The 26822-nt window shown below is 42.6% G+C and overlaps 1 protein-coding gene across 1 annotated transcript; it reads right to left on the reverse strand.

The window, feature by feature from the left end:
* On the reverse strand, nt 1-26822 carry LOC104463548 (transcription factor CP2-like protein 1; the record flags this gene model as incomplete). Its single annotated transcript, XM_010075924.1, has 14 exons — nt 1-38; nt 490-541; nt 2566-2708; nt 3610-3710; nt 4384-4474; nt 5360-5453; nt 5550-5598; nt 6955-7046; nt 8770-8880; nt 9795-9947; nt 10530-10636; nt 10907-11012; nt 12599-12675; nt 26671-26822. Coding segments are annotated over 14 exons (1366 nt in total), but the record flags the coding sequence as incomplete, so codon positions are not given.

Consider the following 26822-nt stretch of genomic DNA (forward strand, 5'->3'; position numbering starts at 1 on the left):
TCACTTTAAAATGATGTGGTAGCCATCATTGCTTTCAGCTGTAACAAAGAAATGCAAAGCATTTTTTCATTCCTTTTAGAAAACAGCACAGATACAGAACTCCAGATTTTCTTCTTAGGTAGTTTGCAATAGTTTGTACTCTTCTTCCACAACACACTCGGGAAAATCAATGTTGAACATCAAGGTCAAAGCATTTACATTAAAAAATACAACATACTAACTGTCATCTTTTATCATTTTACTAGAAGGTTTTCTGCTCATTTATGTCAGTGGTATCAATGGATTTATGAAAGATTAATAACAGTGTAACTGAGGAAAGCATAGAACAGTCAGTCTATCAAAGTGTAAGCTGACGCAACACCTTGACTTATACTAAATTAGATTACTTATCTTTTCAGGATAACAGCACTGAGTTTGTGATAACATTTAGTGAAATTGAAAGGAGAAATTATCTTTAGAGCCACATGTAACAGTGGCAGCAATACATACCTTTTAATGTGCTGATAACAAAACAAGATTCATCTTGGAAGTTTTGCACCATCTGAAGGGCAGAAGGAAAAAAAATCAACACAAAATATTTTTAGCAATTAAATTCAAATTTCTTTCAGTTCCAGTACAGACTTTAGAGGAGAGGTATCAAACAACATTTGGTGTCTAGTCCTACACATTCCTGAGTAACCCTGCCCATAAGATTATTAAAGTACCTGACTAATTAATGTTGGTCTTTGCAGCTGCTAATGTGCTTAAGAGATGCTCACATCACAGTGCTTGCCTCGAACTGATCTAGTTTGTGCAGCATTTTACTGTCCTCTTCACAGCTCTTGATCCTGCAAGTTCTTATACTGCTCCAGTCTATTAAAGACTGTACTCTTAATTGCCTTTGGTAAAACTATACTAGTTTAGACTGGATGAAGACAGTCCCTCTCCTAAAATCTAACAATAGTGATACACATTCAGCCAAATGATGAAGCTCTGTTGAGCTTACACTAGCATCCGAAATAGTGTCTAGAGGTGGGCAGCCCCAAGAAATGGACCCCTTGCTGAATAAAGGAATATTGCTACTGAAAAGCCATCTCAGCAGCGTCCACCTCCTTATTTTGACCAGATGCTGTGCTTGCAGGAATCATTTACCTGTTTGTATTTTGTCAAAGCACAGGAATCTTAATGAAACTGCTATGAGATGCAAGGCAGACCATTGGAAGCAAGATTTCTATCTAAAGCTATTTGAGTTATTAATGAGAAACAACTAGTTTTCAGAGCATGTGCAGGTTCTAGTGAGGCCCCTGACCAAAGAGGTGAGTTAAGAGATTCAGTTGACTTCAGATACAATCTGAAATGCTTATTTAAGCTCCAACCTTAGTCAATGCTTCCTCCCATCTTAGAGTAGCTGTGTGGGACAGAGGAAGTGAATTACCTTCAGGAGGTGTTGAAGCAGATGTTGGACAACTAAATTCAGAGTGGAGGTCACAAAAACCCCTCTGATCAGCTCAGAAAATCCAGCTTTAAGGAAAAGCCTTCTCCTAGCTATTGAATAGCATTCAAGTAGAGCACTTTCCAGCTGTAAATTCTCACACCACACATCCTTTCATCTTAGACTAATCCCCCTGTTCTCTTCCACATTTAACATCCACCCCCTGCTCCTGCAAATCAAACTTCACTGGCCAGTCTGTGTGTCTGTGCCTAGTGATGCATGAAGTACATTCACACAGTGCCTCACTCATGCCACTATAGTACTAGAACAAGAAAAAAAATTATTTAAAAAGCAATATACATTGTTAATAATTGACTTAAATAAATACTTAAACCCTCCCAAGGGTTGCCTCCAAGCACTTTACATCCATAAAGCATCAAGGTTTCAGATTTAATCAGGCTGAAATAGCAAAGAGACTTTAGGAATAAGCATTACAGCCTTCAACTTAGGCTCCAGTTGAGACCTATGCTCTGCTTCATTTGTTTTAACAACGTTTCTTATAAATGAAGCTCCTTAAGTGATTCTGGTGCATGAATGAGTAAGTAATTCAGTAGGGGGAAAAGAGGAAGAAGGGCAATTCACTATTAATCTGTAAGTTAATGGAATGGACTAAATTAAGTCGTCATATAATGGGACACAAACAGCTAACAGAGGTCCATTAAATTAGTGTGCAGTTAGACAGCACTGACCCTGACCCAGTGGCTGCGATCACTGGCCAAGATGTAAAATTAATGGCTCTACAGATTTTCAAACTTGCCTTCTTTAGGAAACCTTCCTGTTTAATTTTAAAGGTTCTCACTTTAGATTCTCACTTCAAAATTTGTTTAAGTAGCCAATGTGAAAAGAAAATTATCAATTTTGTCGCATTTTGTTTTGTTTTCAAAAAAACCCCACCCTATTTTATAAAACAAAGATCTTAAAACCACAACAAAATCAATGGTATGTATGAGTGATTTGCTTTAAGTATTTATCTTGTTGGAACTAGTAACCTTGAAGAACTTCCTTGAAGATTCATCCCATAATTTAAGAGGTCATTCTAACTTCAAGAAGTCAGACAACTGTTACAGCTCTGACAGTTTGCATTAATCCCTTACCTCGTTGCTCACTAGTACATGGATCCCTGTGGGTCCCTGCCGATAGATTCGATTTATCTGCTGTGGAGAAATGCTGTACAAGTTGGCAATCTTCTCAATTAATTCCAGTGTGGTCAATTCTTCCAAGAAGATTGCATGATATACTGCAACAAGTTGAAAGTAATTACAGAATTATACAGTAATTATAGAATAGCAACTATAGATAACACCAAGATGCTCAAGATCAACAACTAAATGAGTTTAAGATCAAGGTTCAAATCTTGACAGTAGATAAACAAGCTTAGTACCTTTAAAGCATCCCCCAAATATCCAGCTTGATGATTTATAGAAAAACACCCAGTATTTGGATGCAGTAGGCAAATAAAGCACACATCACTTTTGCCCAGAGGAAAACCCAGGTTCTAATGATATGTATCATGGGGCACTAAAAAAAAACCTCTCATAAAGATGCTAATATCTTTGGATAATCTACTTTTACTGATTTTGACATTTTAAAGTAGATCCAATTAAACAGTAAAACACATGACATTATGTTACAGAAAAGTGGTATTTTATTAGATGTTATCCCATTGATCTTGTAGGCACAAACTAATGACTACACAGCCTCACACTAGCTACTATGAAGACAGTTAACTCTGTCCCAGCCAAAATCAGGACAGATAGTTAAGAGCAGCAAGTCCCCAAAAGCTTTGAACTTTCAAGAAACAGAACCTCACTCAAGACATACCAACCTTCCATTTCCCAGACTATTTTCAAACAAGACGTAATCTAAAGCAAATTGTGGATGGGAAGCTAGTTTTTAATGCTATGGTCCCTATTAAGAACTGAATAGAGATTTTGCTGTGCCATTCTGCAGACAGCTGGTAAGTTGTGTCTGTTCCCCACTGGAATCTATAGCCCTGAAACTAACCAAAGTGGCAGAACTGGGATAAACAGGACCTCTTTAAACACTTATGACACCAAGCTGTCCCATGCAGGAGCTCAGGCAGAAAGCAGCATTCTCACCAGATAAGTGTTTAACAAAATCCATACATAAAAACTTACCACAAAGACTGCCATCTCCATTTTCTCGTTTTTGGTGGAGATGGGACCTGTTTTGCTCTGGTTCTTGACAGACATAAATTGTCATCTTGGGCCTTACATTTCTACAGATTATTAAAAAAACAGTAGTGAGTTATTTAGTAGATTAAAATTGTTACAGTCAGCTACCAAACAATGAGATGGAATCATTCAGGCTGTGCATAAATAACCAACTAAGGGATAGTCTTGATGCTGGTGACTAGATGTCCTAGGAGGTCTAGTAAAAGCCCCCTGGCAGGTGGTGGTACAGTGCAGAGCACCTCTTCAGGATCAGATAAGAATAAACAGTTTAGAGCACTTGCCAAGCAGCTCATTATACCTGCCTTTACTGAGTTAAATCCTGCCCAGCTGTAGAATTTATGAGGTTATTGAAATAAAAGTAAGTTTAAGAGTCATTTGAGGCTCCAGTGCTTGGTTGTTTGGTTTTTTGTTTGTTAGCTGTGATGGAGATGCAACACAGGGTACTGTAGGGTGTATCTCACATGAAGTGGATGGAAGCTATCAGCTGGTAGCAAATAAACCACTGGAGATACACAATATGCTGCTTCATTTCAGCAACATTTCTAAGCTGTGCTTGGATTTGAATACCGTTGTGATCATCAGCCTCTGAGATGACCTCTCTGAAGTGTTAAAATAAAGTCTAAATGCTACAGCTCCATTATTAACTTGTAGTTTACACTGAAATTATCAAGGGTTGCTGCCATAACAAAAGAAAAATAGGAAGGAAGAAGTACAAACCTTCCTTTGATTGCATTAAAGAGCCGAATTCCATCAGCAGGCCCACAGATTTGAACAAAATCTTCTTTGGACATCTTCAGTAAGTCAGCACCTAGATATTTCAAATTGATTTTTTTTCAGAAGTTAAGCAAATCTTAGCTCCAAATTGTGTGTATGGGCAGCAGGAAAGGGAGAGAATCCACAGAGCTAAATCAGACAGATTTGCCTAGAGAAGTTGCAAATTCAGAGAGGTGTACATTGCAAAACAATAATTGTGAAATAGAGAGCTAGAAGTTGCCAAAGGACCAGTGCTGCACTGGAAGATACTCTAGCCAACTCAGAGACAAGCTAGCTATTTAACATTGGCCATTTAATGGCCCAGTTTTCTCTATCTGCCATGTTCATCAGGTTATTTAATCATGTTGCAAGTCAGAGAAAGGCTCCTCAAGGTTTCAACATCTTTTACAATTCCCCCTTCCACTATCTTACTGCTGTGTACAACTACTTAAGGGGAGGTTACAGTGAAGATGGAGCTGCAGATGGAGCCAGACTCTTCTCAAAGGTGCACAGGGACAGGATGAGAGGCAGCAGGCAGAAGATGGAAGATGGGAAACACTGATTGGGTATAAGGAAAAACTTTTTCACTATGAGGGTAGTCAAGTATTTGAAGAGATTGCTCAGAGAGATTGTGGAATTTCCAGCCTTGGAGATAAATGCAACTGCACAAGGCCCTGGATTTGCTTCAAGCAGGGGGATGCACCTAATGAACTCAAGAAGTCCCTTCCATCTTAACTTATTCTCTTCCATCTTTACTTATTCTATATTTCTACAAACTGTTTTGGCAAATGCTAACTAATCTTAGAATGAAAAAACAACCACACTGGATCAGACCAGTGATCCCATCAACAGTGGCCAGCAGCAGATGCTATTGACATGAAGCATGAGCTGCACTTACAAAAAAGAACAAAGACAAAAAAATTGGACTGTTCAAACTCACCCGAAAAACTTGAGAAGAGTCTACAGAATGGAGAGAACCTATTGCGATGAAGCCACTGCTGGGCATCTTGAATAGAAGCAGAAGGAAGGAGATGCTACATTGCAAAAAGAATAAGAAGGTCTTGAAATGAACTGTTCACCAGTGTCCTAAAAAAGAAAAGCACCACATTAACATGATCTCAAGTACTTACATCATTGCTGGGAGGCAGGAGCTCCACTTGGTGGGTTGGAGAACTGTTGCTAAAAAAAAATTGTATAAAGTTGGAAGAGAAAAAAACATTATTTTAAATTTTACATTGCAGTGTCCATTCTCTTCCCCCTCCTCCATTTGGCTCAACTGTCACAAGTTACACACCAACTTGGCTTTTTTCTCTATCAGATTTTTAAAAAGGTGTCCAAAATCTGGACCAAGAAAATAAATTAAAAAAAAACCCCCTACTTGAGCTTTTTGTCAGTCAGTTGAGGTCCTACTCAACACTGAGAGAAAAACTCAGTTTACTGACCTCATTCAAGCTTTTCCATACAGTTGACTCAGTAATGTAACATCATCTAGGCAAAGAAGTTGTGACTACATGCTGAACTCAAAATTTCTGAGTCAGAAATTCCCTAAATCCACAGTCTAATAATGATTCTCCATAAAAATTGAATAAAGGACCTTACAATTCATTTAACTACATTACACAAAACCACATTTCTACTAAACCCTCCTAAAACAGACAGGACTTCAACACGTCAAGCATTTTCCCAGAGTTAATAAAGAAAATGCTCAACAGATCTCTCTACCAACATCAATTCTTGTCACTTCAGTGTTTGTCCTTACTCATAGGTTGAGGTTACTCATTTAAAATTTGTGATACAACATTGATTAATGAATAGACTGTGTGGGAAGGTGACAAGACTGCAGAGTCCTAGAGGAAAAGAAAGGCCTACGCCAAATTCCTCGGGGAAAGTATGTTGCAGGGTGGACTCAGAAGTATCGAGGGACCCTGCTGTATATTTCTGTCATCAGCTATTATCTTGGGTGTTTCAGGACCACTAAAACTGTTTCTTTACAGCAGCTATACTAATGAATTAATGCTGCTTCCTGTTAGTCCTGTGTTCTGGAAGGGCTTCTCAAGACCCAGGCTAGTTTGCCCCAGACAGAATTTCTTTACATCTCATTCAACTGGGGATTCAGCACCCCAAACTACCTCAAGACAGAACGGAAGGAAGAAATACCAACTCTGAAGAGGTGCTGAAGGCTGAAAGCCTCTAACACTCTTGACAGAAGATACTGGGAATTGCAGGTACAGGGCACAGTGTGTTCTGACCCTCACGGAAGAGTAAGAGAGAAAACCCATGGCAGGAATTTTCTGGTAGTGCCCCAATGCTCACCCCCCAGCCACTGCATAAGTGGCAAATATACAAATACTCTGCATTGCAGGGAATTCCTCAATGGAAGGTCTTAAAAGGCTTTGTGGGAAATATTTTCCCCTTTCTAAGAAGGGTGGTCCTTGACCTTTTATTCCAGGGTATGAAATGCATGGGCCGACAAAACACATGCGCACAAAGGCTACCATACCAACAGGAAAGATAAAGCATTTATTTGTTACATACCCATCTCCAAGGTTGAAGCTGTTGGGAGAACTGTTGTAGCTTGGAGACGGAGCATTGTTCATTTGATAAGGCACATCTGGCCAGGGCGAGCACTGTTGGAAGAAAGGCAGCAGGGATACTTTCATAAGGATGGAAATAAAGGATTTAATTCTCTTCTCATACCACATTCATGCTGTTGCCACGCCACTAACTTCAGCTCATCGCTCCTGCTGGGAGGAGGAGACAGGCCATGGATTTTCTACACGGCTCTCCAAGCGGGCTGTCCGGGGGCCAGATTGATTCCAGTTGTGCATTCCACATTTCTCCCATTTCACAAAGCCTGTCCCCAAATAACACTGGGCCAAAGTGTGCACAGCTGTAAGTCAGAGCAACGCCAGTAAGTCGACTCAGACTGAAGGCAGCAACGACACAGAAATACCCCTGGTCTCAATTATAAATCCCTAATTAAATCCAGGCAAGAGTGACAAATACGCTCCAGTGGCATTGCTTCAGGTTTATACCAGTGAAAGAGCAGAATTTGAACCAGCCTGCTAAAACCTCTGGCTATTAGTCAAAGAGCTCGAGTTATAAATGGGTATTACATGGAGAAAATTTTAAGACAGACAGGCACAAAGCTACTAAAAGCCTTCACATATACAGGTTAAACTCCATTCTCCATTACAGTAGTGTAAAATCAGAGTAACCCAGCTAGAACTGGTGACCCTGTTCTGAATTCAAGCCACTGTAATCAGTAGGAGAAATCTAGCCCTGTGGAACCCCCACACCATCAAGAGCTCAAGAAAATGCTCTCTAGTATCCTTGTTTGCAATGATAAAAAGACAACAAGTGTAGCTTTGGAGTTTTATCATCACCCCAAATACCAGCAAACACTTTATCATCTCCACAAGCACTAGCAAATATTTAACTCTTTGGCAACCCACATTTCCCCATACAATATGTCAAAGTGCATCAGAGCTCACAGGGAGAGTTTGGGATCTGCCAACTCAGTAGAACGAGGTCTGTGTACACAAGAGCCTCGTTAACAACCAACATGTTGAATTAGAAAACATGCTGGTCGCTCCTGGCAACGTGGGGAAAACTGAGTGGGAGGGACTGGATCTCACAAACAGGAAACTTATTTAAATTAAGAAAAAACCCTAATTTTTAGAAATCCAGCAAGGTACTTCAAGAAAACAAGAACTAAATCAAACAACAAGACATTTCCACAGGGGGACCACTGTCTTAAGTCCTGTTGCTTAGCAATTCTGCAGCCTGGAGTAAGCTTACATACACATCTTAGTAATGGCACGGAGGGGTAGAAACACATACATTTCTTCACCAGATGTATCAGAATACAAAACATTCAAGATATTCCTAGAGTACAAGCCAGAATCTTCTGAGATCTTGTATGTAATAGTAGCTTCATAGGCACATTCACAGAAAAACAGATTAATAATTTGACAGCCTATTCACCTGTCCAAGTGCTCCATCTCCAACATGAGCTTTTACCAGACAGTTCTAAAGAAAATACCTCATACAACTGGCATCTAGGGCCATGACAAGTGCCCGGGAGCACAGCAGAAGATAGAGAAAACATTTCTTTCAAAGTTAGGCTGTTAAGGGTTGGTTTATACTCTGAAACATAAGAAATTTTGACATCTTTCATAAACTTCAACAGTGAGAGACATTTTATAATATCACTCCGCTCTCAATTTCTATCAGATCTGGGCATACGTGTCTCCACAAGACATTCTCCAGGGCTCAGTTAGACCACATGTTCTCTCAAATATATCTCCTAACATGCTAAAGCACTATGACGTGTCTAAAACTCTTTACCTCTGTGAGAATAGTTGTCTCATAGGAAGGCTGATACTTCTCCTTCTCTTGGGTGGTCTTCTTCTCCATTTTTTCCCTGTCAGTCTTCTGTTTTCTGTCTGCTCCTTTAGGCTATAAGCACAAGCACAAGCTTTCCCTTATGCCAACTATTACAAGTTTGGAGATAGAGGCCAACAGATTTATTTTTTTTATTCCGTTCACAAAAATCCACTTAAGATTTATGGGGACTCTACATACAGAACAAGATCAGATCTGCATTTTCTAGACAAAAAAAAATAATAATCAAACATCTCTACCATTTCTATAACAACCCCCGTTAATACCTATTGCAATTCCAAAACAGGCTGACTACAGTCCTGAGATTTGATACCAACTATTTCAGACCACAAGCACCATGAGTTATGCACCTCAACTGGTGTTTGTACCACCTCTCCAGGAACAGGAAAGACACTGCTCACAGGAGCAAAACTGGAGGAGCAGATCCTTTGAGAAAACAAGCCTACAAAAAGCTCTTCAGGTGGCTACAGGTCTGTTGTGCCCAGAATAGGAGCTTTAGAGATACTTTCTCTCTGAACCTCTCTCCTCCACGTAGCATGGAGAGGAACTCTGCTGCAACAAGCAAAGGGATTTGAGGTCTCCAAGATAACACTCCCACTGTTCATGGAAGACTGAATCAAAGCAACTGGAGATTACATAACATCTTGATTGCCTAGGAACACCAAAACGCAGTGGAATACATTCTATGATTCTATGAAATATCTCAGTATGTGTATAATGTTCAAGGCACAATGGCCTCGCATAAGCCTTGGTGCAGCACATGGGTCATTTGAATTTAATTAGAATTACTGTGTAGTTCAGTGTTTATGTCATTTTGTATGCAAGAGTCCTCTTTAAGATCTTGAGAATACCCAGTTAGAAGTCTGTTCTTTTACTCCAGTATTTGCATCACTCCTATACAACTTTAAAAACTGTGTACATTCCATTGTCTTAATCTAGTTGATGACAAAGCCAAAACTACCTCATACCTTGAACACTTTGATCTGGCAGCTTGCAGAATGCAAGTGTTCTGTGTATTCACCATTTTCATTCTGCTTAAAGGTGTCGATTTGCACCCGGAAGGGCACCCCTTTCTCTCCTCCATGTTTCCGTGGAGTAAATTCTGTGCTGATGCAATGTACCTGGCAAAACAAAGGCTGTTCTCATCTCTGGAGACAGTTGGAAACTGTGCAAATCTGAATTTCAGATTTTGTCTGAACATGAGGTTTTGGCTCCTGCCGAGAAACTAAGAGAGGCAGAAGAGTTCATATGTTTCATTTCTGTTCCTCAGGACAAACCAGTAAGAAGAACAAGCAGCCCAGAAAGAAACAGAACATCAGGAAAAGCATCCTTTGACTTAAGTAAATCCCACATATAGATTAAAACCAGACAATTAGCATTTGGGACAAGAAATACTCATGAAAGAGGAAAGTAAGCAAACTAACAGGTTGTGAACAGTTTCTTCCAGACAAAACCCACGCTTAGAAAGCAACATCAATAAAAAAAAAAAAAAATCCTAGCTGTAGCAGGTAGTACTCCAAATCTAGCAAATAGCTAGCAAGTTGGTTTAGCAAGTATCCTAATTATACACGATTGTCACTTGAGTTTGTATATTATCATTAGCATCTTTCTCTCTTCTTCATGCTTTGTCTATCTTAACTCTCCAGCTCTTTATAAGATATCTCACCATTGTATTTACCACAGGAATATCACTTCTCTCTTACCTGAATGAATGCTGAGGCTCTCTTTGATGGATCCCACAGAAACTCAACAGTATTCAATTGGGTTGGGCTGGCCCTGGGATCCAAGATACCAACTGACAGCGGAATATCTGTAGAAGAAAACCCCTAAAATTTTAAAAATATTAAATTGAAGAAGAGAAAGCATTTCCATACAATTACAAGATGCATGCGAAAAGCCAAGCCACCAATGATACATCTATTTGGGATCTACAGTGCTAGATATCCTTCCCACCCAAAGACATACAGGATTCCTGAGAAAGCAGGATATAAAAAACCTAAACACACATGCAAACACTCTGTACATAATTCAGCATCTTGCTTCCAAACACTGCATAGTAACCATAATGAAAGAGTCTCACCTATATCAAGGATGCGGTCCCCAGGCCGACTCCACCTCCAGCCCTCAAGCTGCTGATGCTCTGTGTACTGCAGACGTCGATCATGGAAAACTACACGAATTATGCTCTGTTAAGAAAAGATAGCAAGGTGAACAACGTGGTCCAGCCCTTCTCTTGATATGACTTTGGTTTTCCAGCGTAGAAGCAAAAGCTGATCTGTTATGTTTCTCACTCCCATTCATGAGGAGAACAGAGGGTCTACCTAAGAAACCCATCACCATGTTTATCAAATTCCTAAGGGACCCCTGAGTGAGAGTGCAACACACTTTCCCCTTGACAGGGCACGTCTACACTACACAATGCAGCCCTGTACAGCTTTCTGGGGGACAGTCTGAAAGCACTATAGCAATGTCCAGCTAATCTTGGGTGTTATGCCCTGTAAACATCACTACACTGCCTCCACGCCGAAAATGCCTCACATGGGGGCAACATTTAATGTGTCTGTACCATGACCCAACCCCAGTATATCCCACTCTTGATTAGCAAATGTGAAAGCCAGCTCACCTGTCCCTGCATCAGTGGAGCTGACATGCCCAGACATCTTGTCCGTGGGAATTAAACTTGATTCCAGCCATTAACAGCCAGTCATTGGATTTCCCCAGTGTAGTCAAACAAGTGTAGAACAAGAAAGCTCTGTAACAGGAGAATTTTCACCTCTGGTCTGCAATGGTGCAGCCATGTCAATAACTGGATAAAAAAGGCTGGAATAAGGGCAATCCCCAGGACAGAGAAGTCCAAAGAACTAATATATCCTTTTGTGTATTCAGAATGCTACATTTGCATAAGTTAATGACCCCTTACATCCCAGCTTCTCAAGTCCATGGTCCTGCTGGGGACTTCCATATCAAATGAGTGAGCAATTTTTGCCAATGAACCTGAGAAACACCCAAATCAAACCCTAGCTCCAAGCAGCAAGCAAGCCACAGTGGAACGCCTGTAAAATTGGAATCCCAATCCACATGCTTCCTGAAATGGACCAAAAGACAAATAGGGAACTGCCTAAACTTGGACAACATTTGAAATCCAGACTGGAATCCAAATTTTGCAACTAGTCCCCACTTCTCAAAAGAAAACCTGAGGCAGAACAGCCAAGAATTGGGGAGAGGAAGGCTTGAAGGTTGGATCCAGAATCAAGGTCTGGACCAAAGTTTTTGAATTTGAACTGTTCTGGGAGGGGGGAAACAACAAGAAAATCCCTGAAACCAAACAATCAAGTTCTGTATGTTCATAACTATGCCCATTACCAAAGTAAGCTGGAACTATGCAGAACCTGCATAGCAGAACAATGTAAATACTGGGGTCCTCCAGCTGGCATGTAACAACCAGGTGTGTTGCTGGGGTGAAGAAGGGAGACAAGTCTGCCTCTCAGCGGTTTTGACCATGTTCACCTCTGAACTTTGGGATTCCCCTGAACCCAATATTCACAGTGAAACTCTGGGGTCTGGATCACAAACAGAATACAGGTTCCCCTGAAGCCCTGTAAAGCCAAGCTGCATTGTCCCGTGAAACTAGCACTCAACACCTCCATCAGCCCTGCTCCCATTAAAAACAATGGCAAAGTGTCTTCCATTGTCTCAGTGTGAGCAAGGTCAGGCCCTTCATTAGAGGCTGTATGTAGTAGCAGGAAGAAAAGAAATCTATGTTTCTCCTTACCTTTACATATTTTGTGTTTAAATCTTGAAACTCTCCCAATTTCCTATTCTCAAGTAGACGGATTTCATAAGACTGACCTAGAGTTTAAGGAAACATTTCCAAGGTGTTTAATACGTTGTAGCAATGAGAGAGTCAAGCTGGCATTTACGTGGCTAATAAAGCATACGTTTGATCAGGGAAAGCTCATTTTTGGTAACATAACGCATTTGCCCCAGTAATCGAGTAGGCACTAAAGCACAGCAAAATCTGAGGGGTAGGTTTGTCTTTTGGCAGCTAGAAGCTCTCAGTTAGGGCATTGATCACAGTCTGTCTCCCAGGGCTGCTTCAGAAAGTCACCAAGGTGTGCAAGGCAGTTGTCCCCATGTCACATGGCTGTAACAGCGCTGCCTTTGTCTGTCCCTTCTGCTGAAGCAATGGTTGTGTGAAGAGGTGCTGTCACAACAGGTCTAGGCACTATTCTGCAGAGGACAACAACTTGGGCAAAATCTCGCCTTCTTCAGAGGGCAGTCAGGCCTGTAAGGTGTTTCAGTGAACCAGAAATATAAGATTTGTTCCATAAGGCCTCGAACTGGCTGCCTAGGGCATAAATACTCCTTCAGACATGCATGTGGAAGCAGCAATGGGTATTAAAGCACGTGCAAGGACCAGTTCCTGGAAGGGAATTCATACTCCAGCACCCTACCATCACCACCACCACCCTCAGCATAAGGAATTTATCCAGTTCAGTAGAATTTAGCTAACTGGTTTATGAAATAGCATCTCCCTCCAAGGCTGGCAGCAAAGGAGATTGATGTCTCAATACCTTATGCACAAATGGCTAAGACAGCACAAAAGTTCATTGTATAGGACCAACTCTTTACAATAAACCTACAGCCAGTACAGAGGCAGGACACGATCATAAGGATTAATGAAGCATATGTATACTTTATAGCTAGTTTTTCTTGTTCATCTTGCTATCCTTCCTTTTACTGGGAAATGTACAAGGTATGACAAGACAGGCACCACGAAGATGATCAGATTGGGTTTTCTGGCTCAACCAGTATCTCCATAGAACCAGCCCCGGAGAAAACTGCAAAGCAGATATATCTCCCTCTAAGCAGTTGCTACCAGCAGAGACAAAAAATGCTACATTTCTGGATCTGGATCTAGAAACAGAAGACTTACGACAGCAGATGTGTCAGAAAGGCACCGTGTTTCAGGCAGACTCCCTTTTGGGAATCCCAGCTCTTCCGGTTGCCCATGTGAGTGCAGCTCATATCACTAAAGCACAGAGATAATTGTGCTTATTCAAATAGCTGGCAGAAAAAAAAAAAAAAAGGACAAGAGAGGCCAGAAGGGCCATACTGAAGCCCCAAATGTTTGCACAACACTCCTACTGATGTCAAGAGACTTTCTAATGTTCCCACTGATACACGTTAAGATAGTTCACTTAGAAATTGTTAGAGAGAAGTAGATATCTCCCCACATAATCAATACTATTGCATTAGCATAAAAAGATCAGGGTCAGGTTCACAAAACTGTTTTTCTCTGATAGAATCAAAGAATTACTTAGGCTGGAAAAGACCCTTAAGATCACCGAGTCCAACCATTAACCTAGTATTACCAAGTCTGCCACTTAACCACGTCCCTGAGCACCACGTCTGTTTTACTAAGTACCTGGGCATATGATGCACGTGTGTATCAGTGTTGTATGAAATACTTGGCTGCTCATTGACTCAGTTCAGATTTCACCAGATATTGAGTGATACAGTTCATTGCCTGAAATAAATTTATACAGCAAAGCATCTCTTGTACTTACAGTTCATTCCCACACAAATATCAAGCTAATTAATCATTACAAAAAATTAATTTAGGATTTGAGACCATGAGCATCCAAGAGACAGTAAAATACACCTATGAGTGTACTCAGATGGGGTAACAGGGACAGAGGAATTAAGTGGCACGAGCTGTGCTATAGAGGAAGGCAACAGCAGAACCAGAAGCACTGCCAGCCATTCCGCAAGTATCTCAGGAATGAGCAGGTTTTTGGGACACCTTTGTGCACTGATACACTCCTACTCTTTGGTCTGCTTGACTTGCTTATTTGTAATTCCGATAAAACAAAATAAAATAATGGGCATGAAAACATTGGCCATATTCTTTTCAAACTAGTATCAAGCATTCAAAAACTCTGCAGCATGCATCTTCCAACCACGTGCATGGGATAGGAACAATACTGCAACCTGGCAGGCAGCGGGCACCACACATCTCCTCCTGACGGGAGTGACTCAGCTTGGACGGAGTCAGAAACAGATTCTGCCCACTGGTAAAAAAGAAACTGTAGTGGAGACAGAGTTAATATTAAATGGAAAGCCAAAAAGGAAATAAAATGCTTTGATGAAAGATATAGGGGTCATCTGATGTAAGCCCTGGAACTCAGTTTATGCCATGAAAAACCTCAGTCAAAATGGTGTTTTACACTAACTGCTTTCCCCTCGACCTCTGAATGTTCAACTACAGCTACTATACAGAACTGTTATCAAAACAAGACTGCTTCCAGGCAAGCTTCAGAAAACACACAGTTTATTTCCCTCTCTGTGGAACTCCGTCAGTGAGAATTTGGCCCTAATTCCTTACAACTCCTTTATATAAAAATGTTTGGTATTGACTTCAAAAAATTCATTCTCCCTACAACTTATTCGAGTAAATACATTGTTTCATGGCTAATGGTAAAACCATAATTCGTTGATGTACCACGGACAGCATTCAGATACTTGTACTTTCATAGCACCAAACTGCTTGAATTACATTTTTTCCTTGAAAAATTCCTTACAGACCTTGTTTACCCTATGTTTTCCACCATCACTACCAGCAAAACTCCTGAAATAGTGAATTACAATCTCATCCCTGCAATTATAACAAATACAGGGGGAAAAAGCCCTAAAGAATCAGTACTTGGATGTTGAATAACAAGATCCCTTTGCAAAATAAAGCGAATAATAGTGACCTAACCTGAAGAAAACTGAACTCCCCCTGGTGTCAAAGAGGGCAAAGAAGTCACACAAGTCTCTGGTACACAAATCATCTGTGAATCCTGCGTCACTGATTCACCAGCACTAGTAGGCATAGACTGACAATTTTCTGCTAAAACTAAATCAGTAACAGATCATTCTTACTCAGGTATCTAAATCTGTAAAGAAATGTGGCTGCAAGTGTGACTAAACCTAACTGGATTCCCAGTTTTCAAGACAGACTGCAACTAGCTAGGCCCAAAACATACGGCTGAAATACAGAGTTCCCCTACGATGAGTTTTTCCATCTGTCTTAGTTGGAAATACAGATTAACAGAGGTCAGACCAGACCACACCTTTCCAAGTCAGTGCTTGGTGCTAAAGCCAGAGACATGGGCAGAGAGTGCTGACGCTGAGACTCTGCAATGATTTGATTGAATGGTCTGACCTTGAACAGGGCAGCATCTGCGCCTCAGCTGATAAGGGTTTAACATCCACTGAGCTGAGATGGAAGGAAGACCCTGAAGAAAACATCCATGGCAATGGAGAGAAGCAGTGACACTTTCAGAGCAGTCTCCCTTTACCAGCATGATATTCAGCATTGCTGAATGTTAGTCTTAAACCCAGTGCTTAAGGCCAGCAGCTTGCTGAAACACTTTGTCTTCCATGCTCCCAACATCGGCCATAGCTGCACCACCACAGGCAACACGGGTTCAAGATAGCTTCAAAGTTGGTGACCAGCCTGATCTCTGGTCATGTTGTAATATCAGACACATGCACCTGAAGCACTTCTGTCACTACCTGAAATGAAGAGCAAATGGCCAGCATAGCTGAGACCAAAGCAGCCTCCTGCCTGCGCGAGCTGATGCCTCCCTCGCACAGAGCTTCCCACAACCCTTCTTCCCCACCTCAGGCAGAGACTAGAACAGTAATAAATATTTAGAAAAACACAGTAAATTCCTAAGATGCAATTTGTCTCCCAGCTTCACTGAAAGCTTTAGGGGCACCAATAAAAACCTGGGCGGATGATGATACACTGTAATTTGTATTTTGAACAGATATTCCCTGAGCAACAGCAAATTTATGCAATCTCCTCCTAGGCTAGAGTTTGAGCAACTCTGCTTTACAAACAAGAGTAGTATCCAGCAAAGTAGTAACCGCTCAGGTCTGGAGAGTTCCTGCTTGCTGATTCATTCCATCTATCTTAAAGAGTACTTATAGACTGTTTACTTTTTTAACTTTTATTGTCTTTAGTAATTAAGGCACACTGAATGCAGGCCTGACCACTTAGTTTAGGGACAAAAGAACTGAAAGTCAACAATTTGCTACGGACAAAAATAATTTAGTTCAACATGAGAATGCTTTCATACGCTCAAAAGGTACAAGCCATAACAGCTTAACTGATTTCCATTGCTGGAATTCAGTCAGCCATCAGGAATTTTAAACAATTTCTGATTAGAAAAGATTATCATTAGTTCAACCTCAAAGTTACATTTTGTTTAAAGATTATTTGCTACACGACCACAATATCCTGCTTGCTTTTTTTCATTTTGGTGTTACATTTCAAGGGCCACTTGCCCCACGCATTTTGTGGTTTTCTGCACGATACACCGACACGATACACTAATTTCCAATTAGGATGCTGATATGCCAGACCAATATGACTCAGGCCTTACTTAATCCACCCAAGTACTCTGCTTGCCTTTCCAGCAATTAATTAAACCCTAACCTTAGACTAAGCAATATCCCCACCAAAAGTCTGTAGAAAAAAAAAAAAAAAAAAAGAAAAAAGCCACGAGTCCTCTTTCTCAGAATGGATCCACACAGCACTAGACAGAACCAGTCTGGAAACTGTTTGATTATTAAGCCAAGCTGGCCAATAAAAATTCCATTTAGCAACTTTATATGGACATCCTAAAGAGCATGCAGATAAAGGCAAAGGAATGCTGACAGTTGAATGCAGCACGCAGAAGGAGGGGGAGGAGGAAAAAAAAAGAGCAAGCATTTATCCTCCTAAACCAAAGCACATCCAGCAGGCAGGAGAAACACCTTTGAAACAGCCAAATGCAACTATTCAGGGCATCAGGCGCACACAGAGATTTTTCTGACAAGAGAGATTAATGAACCCACGGGGTAAACAGGCAAGAGTGACAGAGCTGGCATCTGAACTTGCATGCTCGATTGCCCACACCTTTTTAGCCCGACAAAAGCAACAATTAAACTTGGCATAAGACTTGCCGAAGCATCCTGTGTGCGGGCACTCTGCAGGACACAGGGTGAGGGCAGAATCCTCCCTCCTCAGGCCACAAATGGCAGAGGATACTCTGCAGTTGCTTACTGTAGCCCCATCTGACAGGATGCTGTAGGAGATGTTTATCCAGCGGATATTATGAATTCACCAGCCACACAATAGGCCACCCTGAAAGCTCCTGACATGCTAGGAATATAGAAATCCTGTAAAGGAGGTCTAACTGTGGGCCAGGAAACACAAAAGGAACACAAGAGTCACCCTGACACAGCAGCCCATCTTGCCCCACATGTCATCTTCAGCACAGCATGCAGTTATAAGCGCCCAGGCATGGAGCAGGGTGGGTACAGCCCACCCTTTCCTGGCCATACCTCCCCAGTTTCTGCTACTCAGTGTCCACATCATATCCATATCAAGCTTCCCAGTCAAGACCAATGCTCACAAACTTCTCTTTGTACGATTTTCCTCTGAACTTGCTTATACTGTGGCAATAAGAACCACAAATGACACACGCCTTGTTTTAGTATTCAGTCTTGCCCTTCACCTGTCTCCTGACTGTTTCCCTTTGCAGCAGGGCTACCTTAGCCCCACCGTGTTCAGGTACCCACCCGAGCCCAATACCAAGGATTCCTGCCCTGCTTGCCACTACCACCAGGGTGGCAAGACTGCAGAAACACAGCAGAACAATTCAACTACTAATTCTACTACCACACCATAGAGCTACACTGTCATCATGTCTCCTCCTTCTACAGTCCACCCCCAACTTGAGGGGGTTTCTTTGTCTGTTCCTTCTCTTTCATTGTGGGAAAGCCAAACACATGCCTCAGAGACAAGTCTGCTGGAGGAAAATTTCAGTGCTTGTTTACTATATGAACATTTAGCTGAGCCCTACTCTTCCTAAACTTTTGAAGATGGTCTATCTTACAGTGGTGACACTTCATAGCTAACAGGCACTGACAGAAACCCTCCTCATTTACAGTGGTTTCCACTCAAAAGAGGGGCATGTATATTTAACTACTCCAAGACTACAGTCTAACTTTGAATAAAGGACACAAAACCAGCCAGTAGACACAGAAACACTCCCAGTCGCTAAGTTCACTGTGTGCACTTGGACTTCTACTGCATAGACCTTGTCCACTTTGTTGGACCCCACCTAATCTAAGCCATGGTATAAACTTTGATTTTTAATACCAATTAATCAGTGAAGAAATTATGGACTTCTGATAGAAAGCTGAAAAAATATTTCCCCTGTGAAAACAATTTCTTCCTGTACTTCCACTTCACTAGCACGTATTTGAAACACCCTGAATTATCTTAGTCACATCTGTCCAGCTCAGAAAACCTCAGGCCCCTCTGTGTAAGTAAAAAATACAGGCTTTTTCTGGTTTCAACCTGTTCTAAGTCAGTTTGGACAACAAGTTTTATAGCTCTGTAAGAGCAGCTTTGTGTGTAATATTTACTTGAGTTTCAGATAACTAAGACTGGTCCCATTAAGGGTGCTGAAGAAGGATGCAGAAGAGCTGAGTACAACTCCTGTCCCCACCCAGGAGCTCCCTCAGATGCCCTCAGGTAAGTCGCTTCCTTCAGTTTCAGCTTCCTTCTACACGTTTCTGCAGTAAGAGACTGGTAGAAAGCAAGTCCCGCTCCCGCACCCGTCTTCTCAGTTAGTGCCTGCCACAGAGCAGGGGAGAAGGTGTGATTGATAACCATAAGCAGACTGTACCTTCGACATAGGTCACAAACATGGCACTGAGCTAGGACAAGAGGAATCCCACTGCTCAAGTGCTTGCTGCCTAGTTTCAGGAACACATAATAAATGCTTCATAGGAAGCAAAGGGGAAAAAAAGGCATCTTTTAGGACACTGCAAGTCAGGGAAAGCTAATTGAAAAATTTCCACATCTCAGATTGATCGGTGCATTGACACAGACAGCAAATGCTGTACAAACACAGACAAAAATTTCACAACCGTAATTACAAGGATCTAAAAGTAGATATGGATAATGAAGGAGAGTTAAAAAGTGACATGGAATATAAGGAAAAAATCTTACAGATATTCTCTTACCTCTCCCTACACTCAGAAGAACTTCTGAGCACTTCCTTCCTTCACAGATATTGAAGATTTATGGAAGTGGGAGAACAAAATGCAGTTGAGGGTCTTCCAGTAGGAGTTGTGCACAGGCTACAATCCAGCAAGTTCACAATCCCATTTGAATTTCATCCAGATGTTAGCAACAGAAGAAAGGATTACAGAAAGAATAGAAAACAGCCTTTTGGTTAAAAGACAACTGAGATTCTAGCTTCCTAGGGACAACAGAAGTCAGATGCTCTACTTATGCAGAGGTGCCCTGTCATCTGAAGCAAGATTCATAGTGAGCTTAGGGATGGTGTGGTTTGGAGACAGGGTTGTTTATCCTGGGCTGCCAAGTGAAGACAGCTGCCAAACATATGGGGAAATTGCTGCTAGCACAATTAATGGCTTCAGTTGAGACACCAAAACCTACTCAGAGCTGTCTTCAAAGTCAGGCAGGAGACAAATTCCTCCTCCAAAGATGAAGAGGTGCACCACAAGAACCAAAATACCAAGTAGCCAGTCTGAGAAACGGGAAAGACAAAACAAGCTTTATTAGCCATTTTTTAAGCCATCCAAACTCAGGAACAGAGTGGAAAGGTGTCAAAGAGCAGTACGGCATCCCACAATGACCAGCAATCAAGGAGGCACAGGTGGGCAGCCACCAGATAGCACCTGATATTCACAGTCTCAACGACACAAAGCCACTGTTGTGTTCGTCATCTCAGGCAAGGGTGGAGCACGTGTTCACACAGGAGAGGCCACCAGCAGCAGAACTCCTTGAAACACCAAGAGCCTGGTCAGTAACGGCAGGGATTGTTAAGAAAAGAGGCAGTTCTTAGCATGGGACACTGCAAAAATATCCCCACAAGCAGGGCTATAATTAAACCAGAAGCACATCCAGGCAGAGCTGGTCACTCAGCCTTCTCTACACTTCATTTAGGCAAATAAAGAATGGTTCCAGGAAAACTACAAATATTCAGACAGTTATGACCCCATAAAAACTCAATTACGTATGAGTTAACGTCAATACAAAACAGCTTTTTTCATTTACTGTAAATCTCAGTATTTATAACTGGGTTCTCTGGCTGTAGAAGATTAGACAACTGAATTTGAACTTTAGACTTCTTAAGAGAGGCAAATGTTCATTTTCAAGATGTCCTCTTCAGCTGTTCATTGCTGAGTGCTTTCTGCACCTTTCTTTGAAGGAGAAACCAGGACATGTCTACAGTGAGCTGAGGCAGGTTTTAAACACCCAGCAGATTTTAAACACAGCACAGTTTAAAGTGTACCAGTTTATGCACACGTTTTGAACCTGGATACGTGCCTTTGCACCTGAGGGATGAAATTTGGGGCTTTCATTTAGGGGTGACCCAGACTCCAACTAAGTCCATCTTTACCTTGATGAGGCATCTGTTGCTTTTGCACCTCTACGGCAACGCTCCCCAATATCATCACAGGTCTTCTCAGATGTTAGTGGTTTTCTCTTATGGTTTGGGTTTTTGGCTTGTTTGTTTTCCAAACTGTCTAGGACTGGCAATAAAGATGACTCCTGGAAGACACTGTAAAGCAGAGATGGCCAGCCTTCCTAACCCTAACCAGCTGCATACTAAAATCCTCACACGGCCAGGAACCACAAGTGACATACTGCAGATCTGGAGAGCTGAACAGAGCCCAGAAAAACTTTACAGGCAGGTGACAGCCAGTTACTCCAAAGTATCACTGGGGGACAGGGCTGGATTTGTCACCCAGCCTGCTCTCAGTGACCCCCTACCATCAACCTTAACCACACTCTCTTTGGAGTAAGTTGGATCTGAAGCTCTGAGCCAACCCAATGCTGGTCAAGAAACAAAATCATGACTTGAATAGCTCACAGTCCACATGTGGTTCTGGCACTACGAGCTGATTCCCTTGGGCAATGACTTTCAGGTTTTTGTGGGTTTTGGCTTTTTGTTTTGTTTTTTAAAGGAATGATTTTATTTCCTCACATTTATTAGCATTCAGATCTACTGTACAGGGCTTGTTTCTTCCACATTCCTCCTAGTGCAATTTCTGGAACCACCTTCATTACTCCCATTTCTGTCTGTGTTTGAAACTAGTTTCAACCAGCCATGGTCAAACCACACCCCATATGACTGCAGACCATGGAATATGCAACTGCATCAAGCCCTCTTGCTAAAGCAGCGGTTTTTAATATGGTTGCCGGTTGATTGTTTGTCTGAAAATCCCTATCCACAAGAGACACTGAAATAGTGCTAAAAGGCAGCCTAGTTCCAAAAGCATTAGGCGATGTTTGCGCTGCAGACTTCTGGATGGTGTAGCTCTGTTGATAGATGTGATCTGTGACCAAAGGAGTGATGCCAGCAGCAGTTCCTAACGTGAGGACACAGCATCTTTACCAGTTTAGTGGATTGAAGGTGGAGTGGTGTTAAGACACCATATAATAAATTTATACTTTGTCCCATCAGATGAGTAATCCTCCAGAAGTCCAGTAAAGATCTCTTAATGTAGGAACTGCCCTAAGGATTAGCAAACTAAGATCATGTTCAGTTTGGGCTAACAAGGCTCTGGCTCCAGTTTCCCAAGGAATGTGGGAAGGCAGCAGGGGAAGAGATCGGGAAGGACAAGTGTAATGAGTCAGTCTTTGGAAAACAAGCTAAGGAGCTGACTCTAGTTACTTCATTTACAGGCTGGTTCTAGAGCTGCAGCCAGCAAGCACTCACAGTTCAAACTGGAGCAGACAATCTTGGGAGCCTGCCACTGCTGAATGTCCCCAAGTCAACTTAATACAACAGCTAAGTTCACTCCCTTATGCTCCCTCACAAATGCTTCCTCTACCCTTGCTGAGAACACCAGTCTCCAGCTCAGGAGTTGTCTCAGCTTCCTCTTTCACCTCTGGTGAGACCCCCGCCAAAGACCTCTTCCTCCTCAAAGCTACTGACCATCTCTCTGGGTCCATCCAGCAAGAAGCAAGGCTTGTGAGAAGCCATAATGCTCCACAAGCCTGGATCTTCTCCCATCCCTCTCCCATTTGTACACAAACATGGCCACTGGACAGCCCTTCTTCCCAGCTCATATGAAACCCTTTCAGATCTCACCCGAATCTCTCCACCAGTTCCTCTTCTATCTCTCCTATGTATGCAACTTGGCCTTCAATTTGCTACCCAGTTCTTCCAGCTTTCCCCACTCCATAGCTCTGTCAGACCTGACCTGTCTTCTACGCAGTTCTGCCCACAGGCTACCTCCTGAGCTGGTCCACTCAACGACTGCCACTGAACCAGTCACATGTGGAGTGTTTCAGGGCAGGGAGCAGAGCTGCTTCATGGTGACAAAAGGGCAGTTACAGAGTGGTGAAGAGCTCAAGTCAGGAAGGAACATTTGGACAGTGAGTGGCAACAGCTACCCAGCAAACAGAAAACCCCAAACCCAGTCTTCACAATTTGGGTAAGTAACCACACTGGATGTGAATGGCTCTGTTGGAGCTGGGACAGCCACTGTGTCTTTGTATCTGACTTACTAGGCACCAGCTGTGACTGAAGTTCTCACCAGCACAGACAGGGTAGAGGGACATCCATTAATGAAGTTACCCATTTGCTAAAGTAATCCTTCACAAAACTCAAGCATACAAGGAAGAAAGGAAGTTTTGTGTAACAGCGTTTGGCCGGACCATGATAAGCACAGAAAGAGGGTAAGGTGCAAGAGGTGTCCCTTTGCTCACAGTCAGTGTAAGGTGATAAGGTGTATTCATGAGGTGGCTGTGGCACTGCAGCTAGGTCACAGTGCTCTGGAGTCAGTCAGCTCTTCTGCCATGCTGCACATCTTGGCTCCAGAGACCTGGGCTGCCTCGAGGTCCCCTTCACATACCTTGTCAGGATCAAATAACATAATTCTATTAATGGGATCAATTTTCTGTCAAAGCCTTTAACTTGGACTTAGCTCCAGCTCAGGCAGGACAATTGAGATCAGCATGGGATTCCCTGGGTTGTCAAAGTAAAGAGTTGCAGCATCTTCCTCTGGTTTTAGAGAAGGGATGGGAAAACACCTACATAACAGGTACCTGCTGGTAAACTATATAGCTCAAGAGTGGCTCCCACAGAGAAGGGCTGCTGAGAGGAGGAAAAAAAAATTGACTCAAGCACTTTAATTTTTGGTTTTAAACAGACACACCTCCTTTTTTTTATTTCAGAAGGTTGATGCATGAGGAACATGCTTTTGACACAGATGTCACAGAAAAGGACAAATACCCTTGTTTTATGTAAGAGTTCCTAAACAGAATCCTCTCAGTGAAGTAGGAGGTTACCTGTCAATTCATATTGATTCTTTGTCCTGGAATTGCAAGACAAATCCTCATCTCTTTTTAACCCCAGGCAATGTCCCCACTGATATCCCACCAACAGAAATTAGACTCCCCAGCTCTGACCACAGGTGGTTGAAAGGTGTCCAGCATCCTCCTCTCCCCAGATCTGTAGTTACCTTCAACGAACACACAAGCTTCTCACAGCATCTCATATCCACATGGGAGCAGAATCCAGTCCCTTTTTCAAACCAGCAAGGTTAGTGTAGGGATTTTGGTCTAAGGGACTTAGTATCAAGGTAGACTACATGTCAGACAGATTTGCAGTCAAGGTTTGCCCTTGCTACTGGAAAGGGTCAATGCTGGGAGAAAGAGTGCAGCCAATGGTGCTGAGTCTGAAGCAACCTGCTGGAGTGAAGCAGAATGGCTTTTAAAGGAGGTACATTGCAGGATTTCAAGAAAAAAAAAAATCCATCTACACACAGAGAGCCTTGAATTTCAAGAAATCCAGAGCATCTCAGTGCAAGAAGGAAGATAAATTCCTTGGGAGTTTAAATAAATGAGGTGAGGATGCTCCTGAGAAGGTGGCAGGCAGATGCAAAGCTCCTGCCAAGAGGAGCGGAAAGCAGTGAGACATTCAACTCTCAGGAGATGCACCACCTTTTACCACTAATCACCCCAAAGACCCTCTAGGAAAAGGTGCTGTTTCCATCCACTGTGGCAAGCCAACAGCACTAAGGAGTGCCCACTTCTGCCCCCAGCCCCTTCCTAGCTCTGTCCCACTGCATGGCTCTGGCCAGCCTCGTCCCTGCTTTGCTCCTCCAGCCCTGCCCAGCCTCATGCTCTCCATGGTGTGCTCTGTGAGGACACATCCCACCTTCCCACTTCAGGAATGAAAGACGAATGCAGAAGATACACAAGAACCGGTGGTCTGCAAGGAAACAGGTCAGTACGGTGTCAAGATGGAGCAGGAGACAACTTGTGATAATAAGCAGGAGAAAGGCTAATACAGCATGGTCTGTTTGCAAAGGCAGTAACAGTCTTACTTACACAGGCAAACCTAGACTTATTAGTCACACAGTTCTTTAAAACTCATGGTATTGTGTAAAAGAGTTGTCTAACTTTCACCCTACCAAGGTAAAAAAGCAGGCATTGCCTCATGTATGCTAACATATTTGGCTGTCAACTGCTTTTCATAACAGAAAAATCTTTTACTCTGCAACAGGAAAGAATTTAGTGTTTCACAGGAAGATTCATCTCCATCTCACTCCGATATGTCCTGTATCACCTCCTGGGGTCTGCTGTGCTTGCATGGGCAAACTGGGAAGACAGTCACAAGTCTCAGAAATCTTTCTATCTGTGAGACAGCACAGTGCCAGCCGATGTGACAGAACACACGCAGCTCCCCCAGCAGAGCCTGCAGCACTTGGCTGATCTTCCCAGGGGGGCTCCAAGGGTCTGCCAGCAAGCACCACAGACCCAGCAGCCAGACACACCTCAGGTCAGAGCCCAAAGAAGGCCAGAGCTCTGCTTTGTACAGACATTAACAGAAACATAGCCAGAGCAGCACCTGAGTGAGCTTCAGGCTCAGTGCACAAAGCCTGAAGAGCTGGGACAGCATCCTCAAGCGGGAGGGGATCTCAGTAACAGTGGACAGACAGCCTTCAGCTTGTTGCTAGGCTAATGCACTTGTTTACAGCCTGGCAGAAAATAAGTGTGGTAAGTTGTAGTGTAATCTGTGCCTAGAGAAGTCCGATTCCTTCCAGTACCCACGTGCAGGGGCTGCTGCAAAGCGACAGCCAAACTCCAGCCACAGATGGGTCTGCACTAATTCTGCCAAAAGGGGGGGGAAAAAATCCTAGATAAGCACACAGCGCTCGTTTAGCCAGGAGTGAAAATTACCCTATGAGGTCAGTTATAGAGGACCTTGCTGCACTGAACCCCAGCAACTTGTCAAGTTGGAGACTGAGCAGAGACACATCACCCAGCCCGTGGGAGCAATGTCCCACTCTGCCCAGACCACCAAGGAGCCCTTGCTAACTCATTCTCTGGCAGTGTCCTCCAGCAGCACTTGGAGACTTGCAGTGTTAAGAGCCCTCCCCAACCCAACAATTGCCAACCTGCTTAATTAATCTGGCCTTTTAAGATGAAGGTAGGAGGCTGCAGTTTAAATTGGCTGAGATCAAGCCAGTACCTGGCCACAGGAAACTGTGCATACTATAGTGCTGCTTTAAGTCAACAGTTAAATCAATGGTACTTCATTATTCTGCATCAGTTGACAATCTGCTATATAAATACGAAAAATTAAATATTCTTCTTTTTCTCCACCCCCCTCCCCATCTCCTTCCCTCTTTTTCCCATCCCACTGCACTCCCAGTAAAACACAAGTATGGGATGCAACCTCTCTCATTAATTGATTCTATAATTGTTCCCAGGAAATACACCCTCCTTCAGTGCAGCACAAACCCTACCTTGGTTGAGGTAGGTCAGGGTTTCTTCATGCAGTTTCACAGCAGGTGACGTGGCTGTGCACAGGACGTACTGAAAGGGAGGCAGTTTGGCATCATTCTCAGGAGACAGCTGCGGTTCTTCCTGCTTGAAGATTGGCAGCGCAAGGACATCT

The sequence above is a fragment of the Pterocles gutturalis genome, unplaced genomic scaffold, assembly GCF_000699245.1.
Source record: "Pterocles gutturalis isolate BGI_N339 unplaced genomic scaffold, ASM69924v1 scaffold4463, whole genome shotgun sequence".
Taxonomy (NCBI): domain Eukaryota; kingdom Metazoa; phylum Chordata; class Aves; order Pterocliformes; family Pteroclidae; genus Pterocles; species Pterocles gutturalis.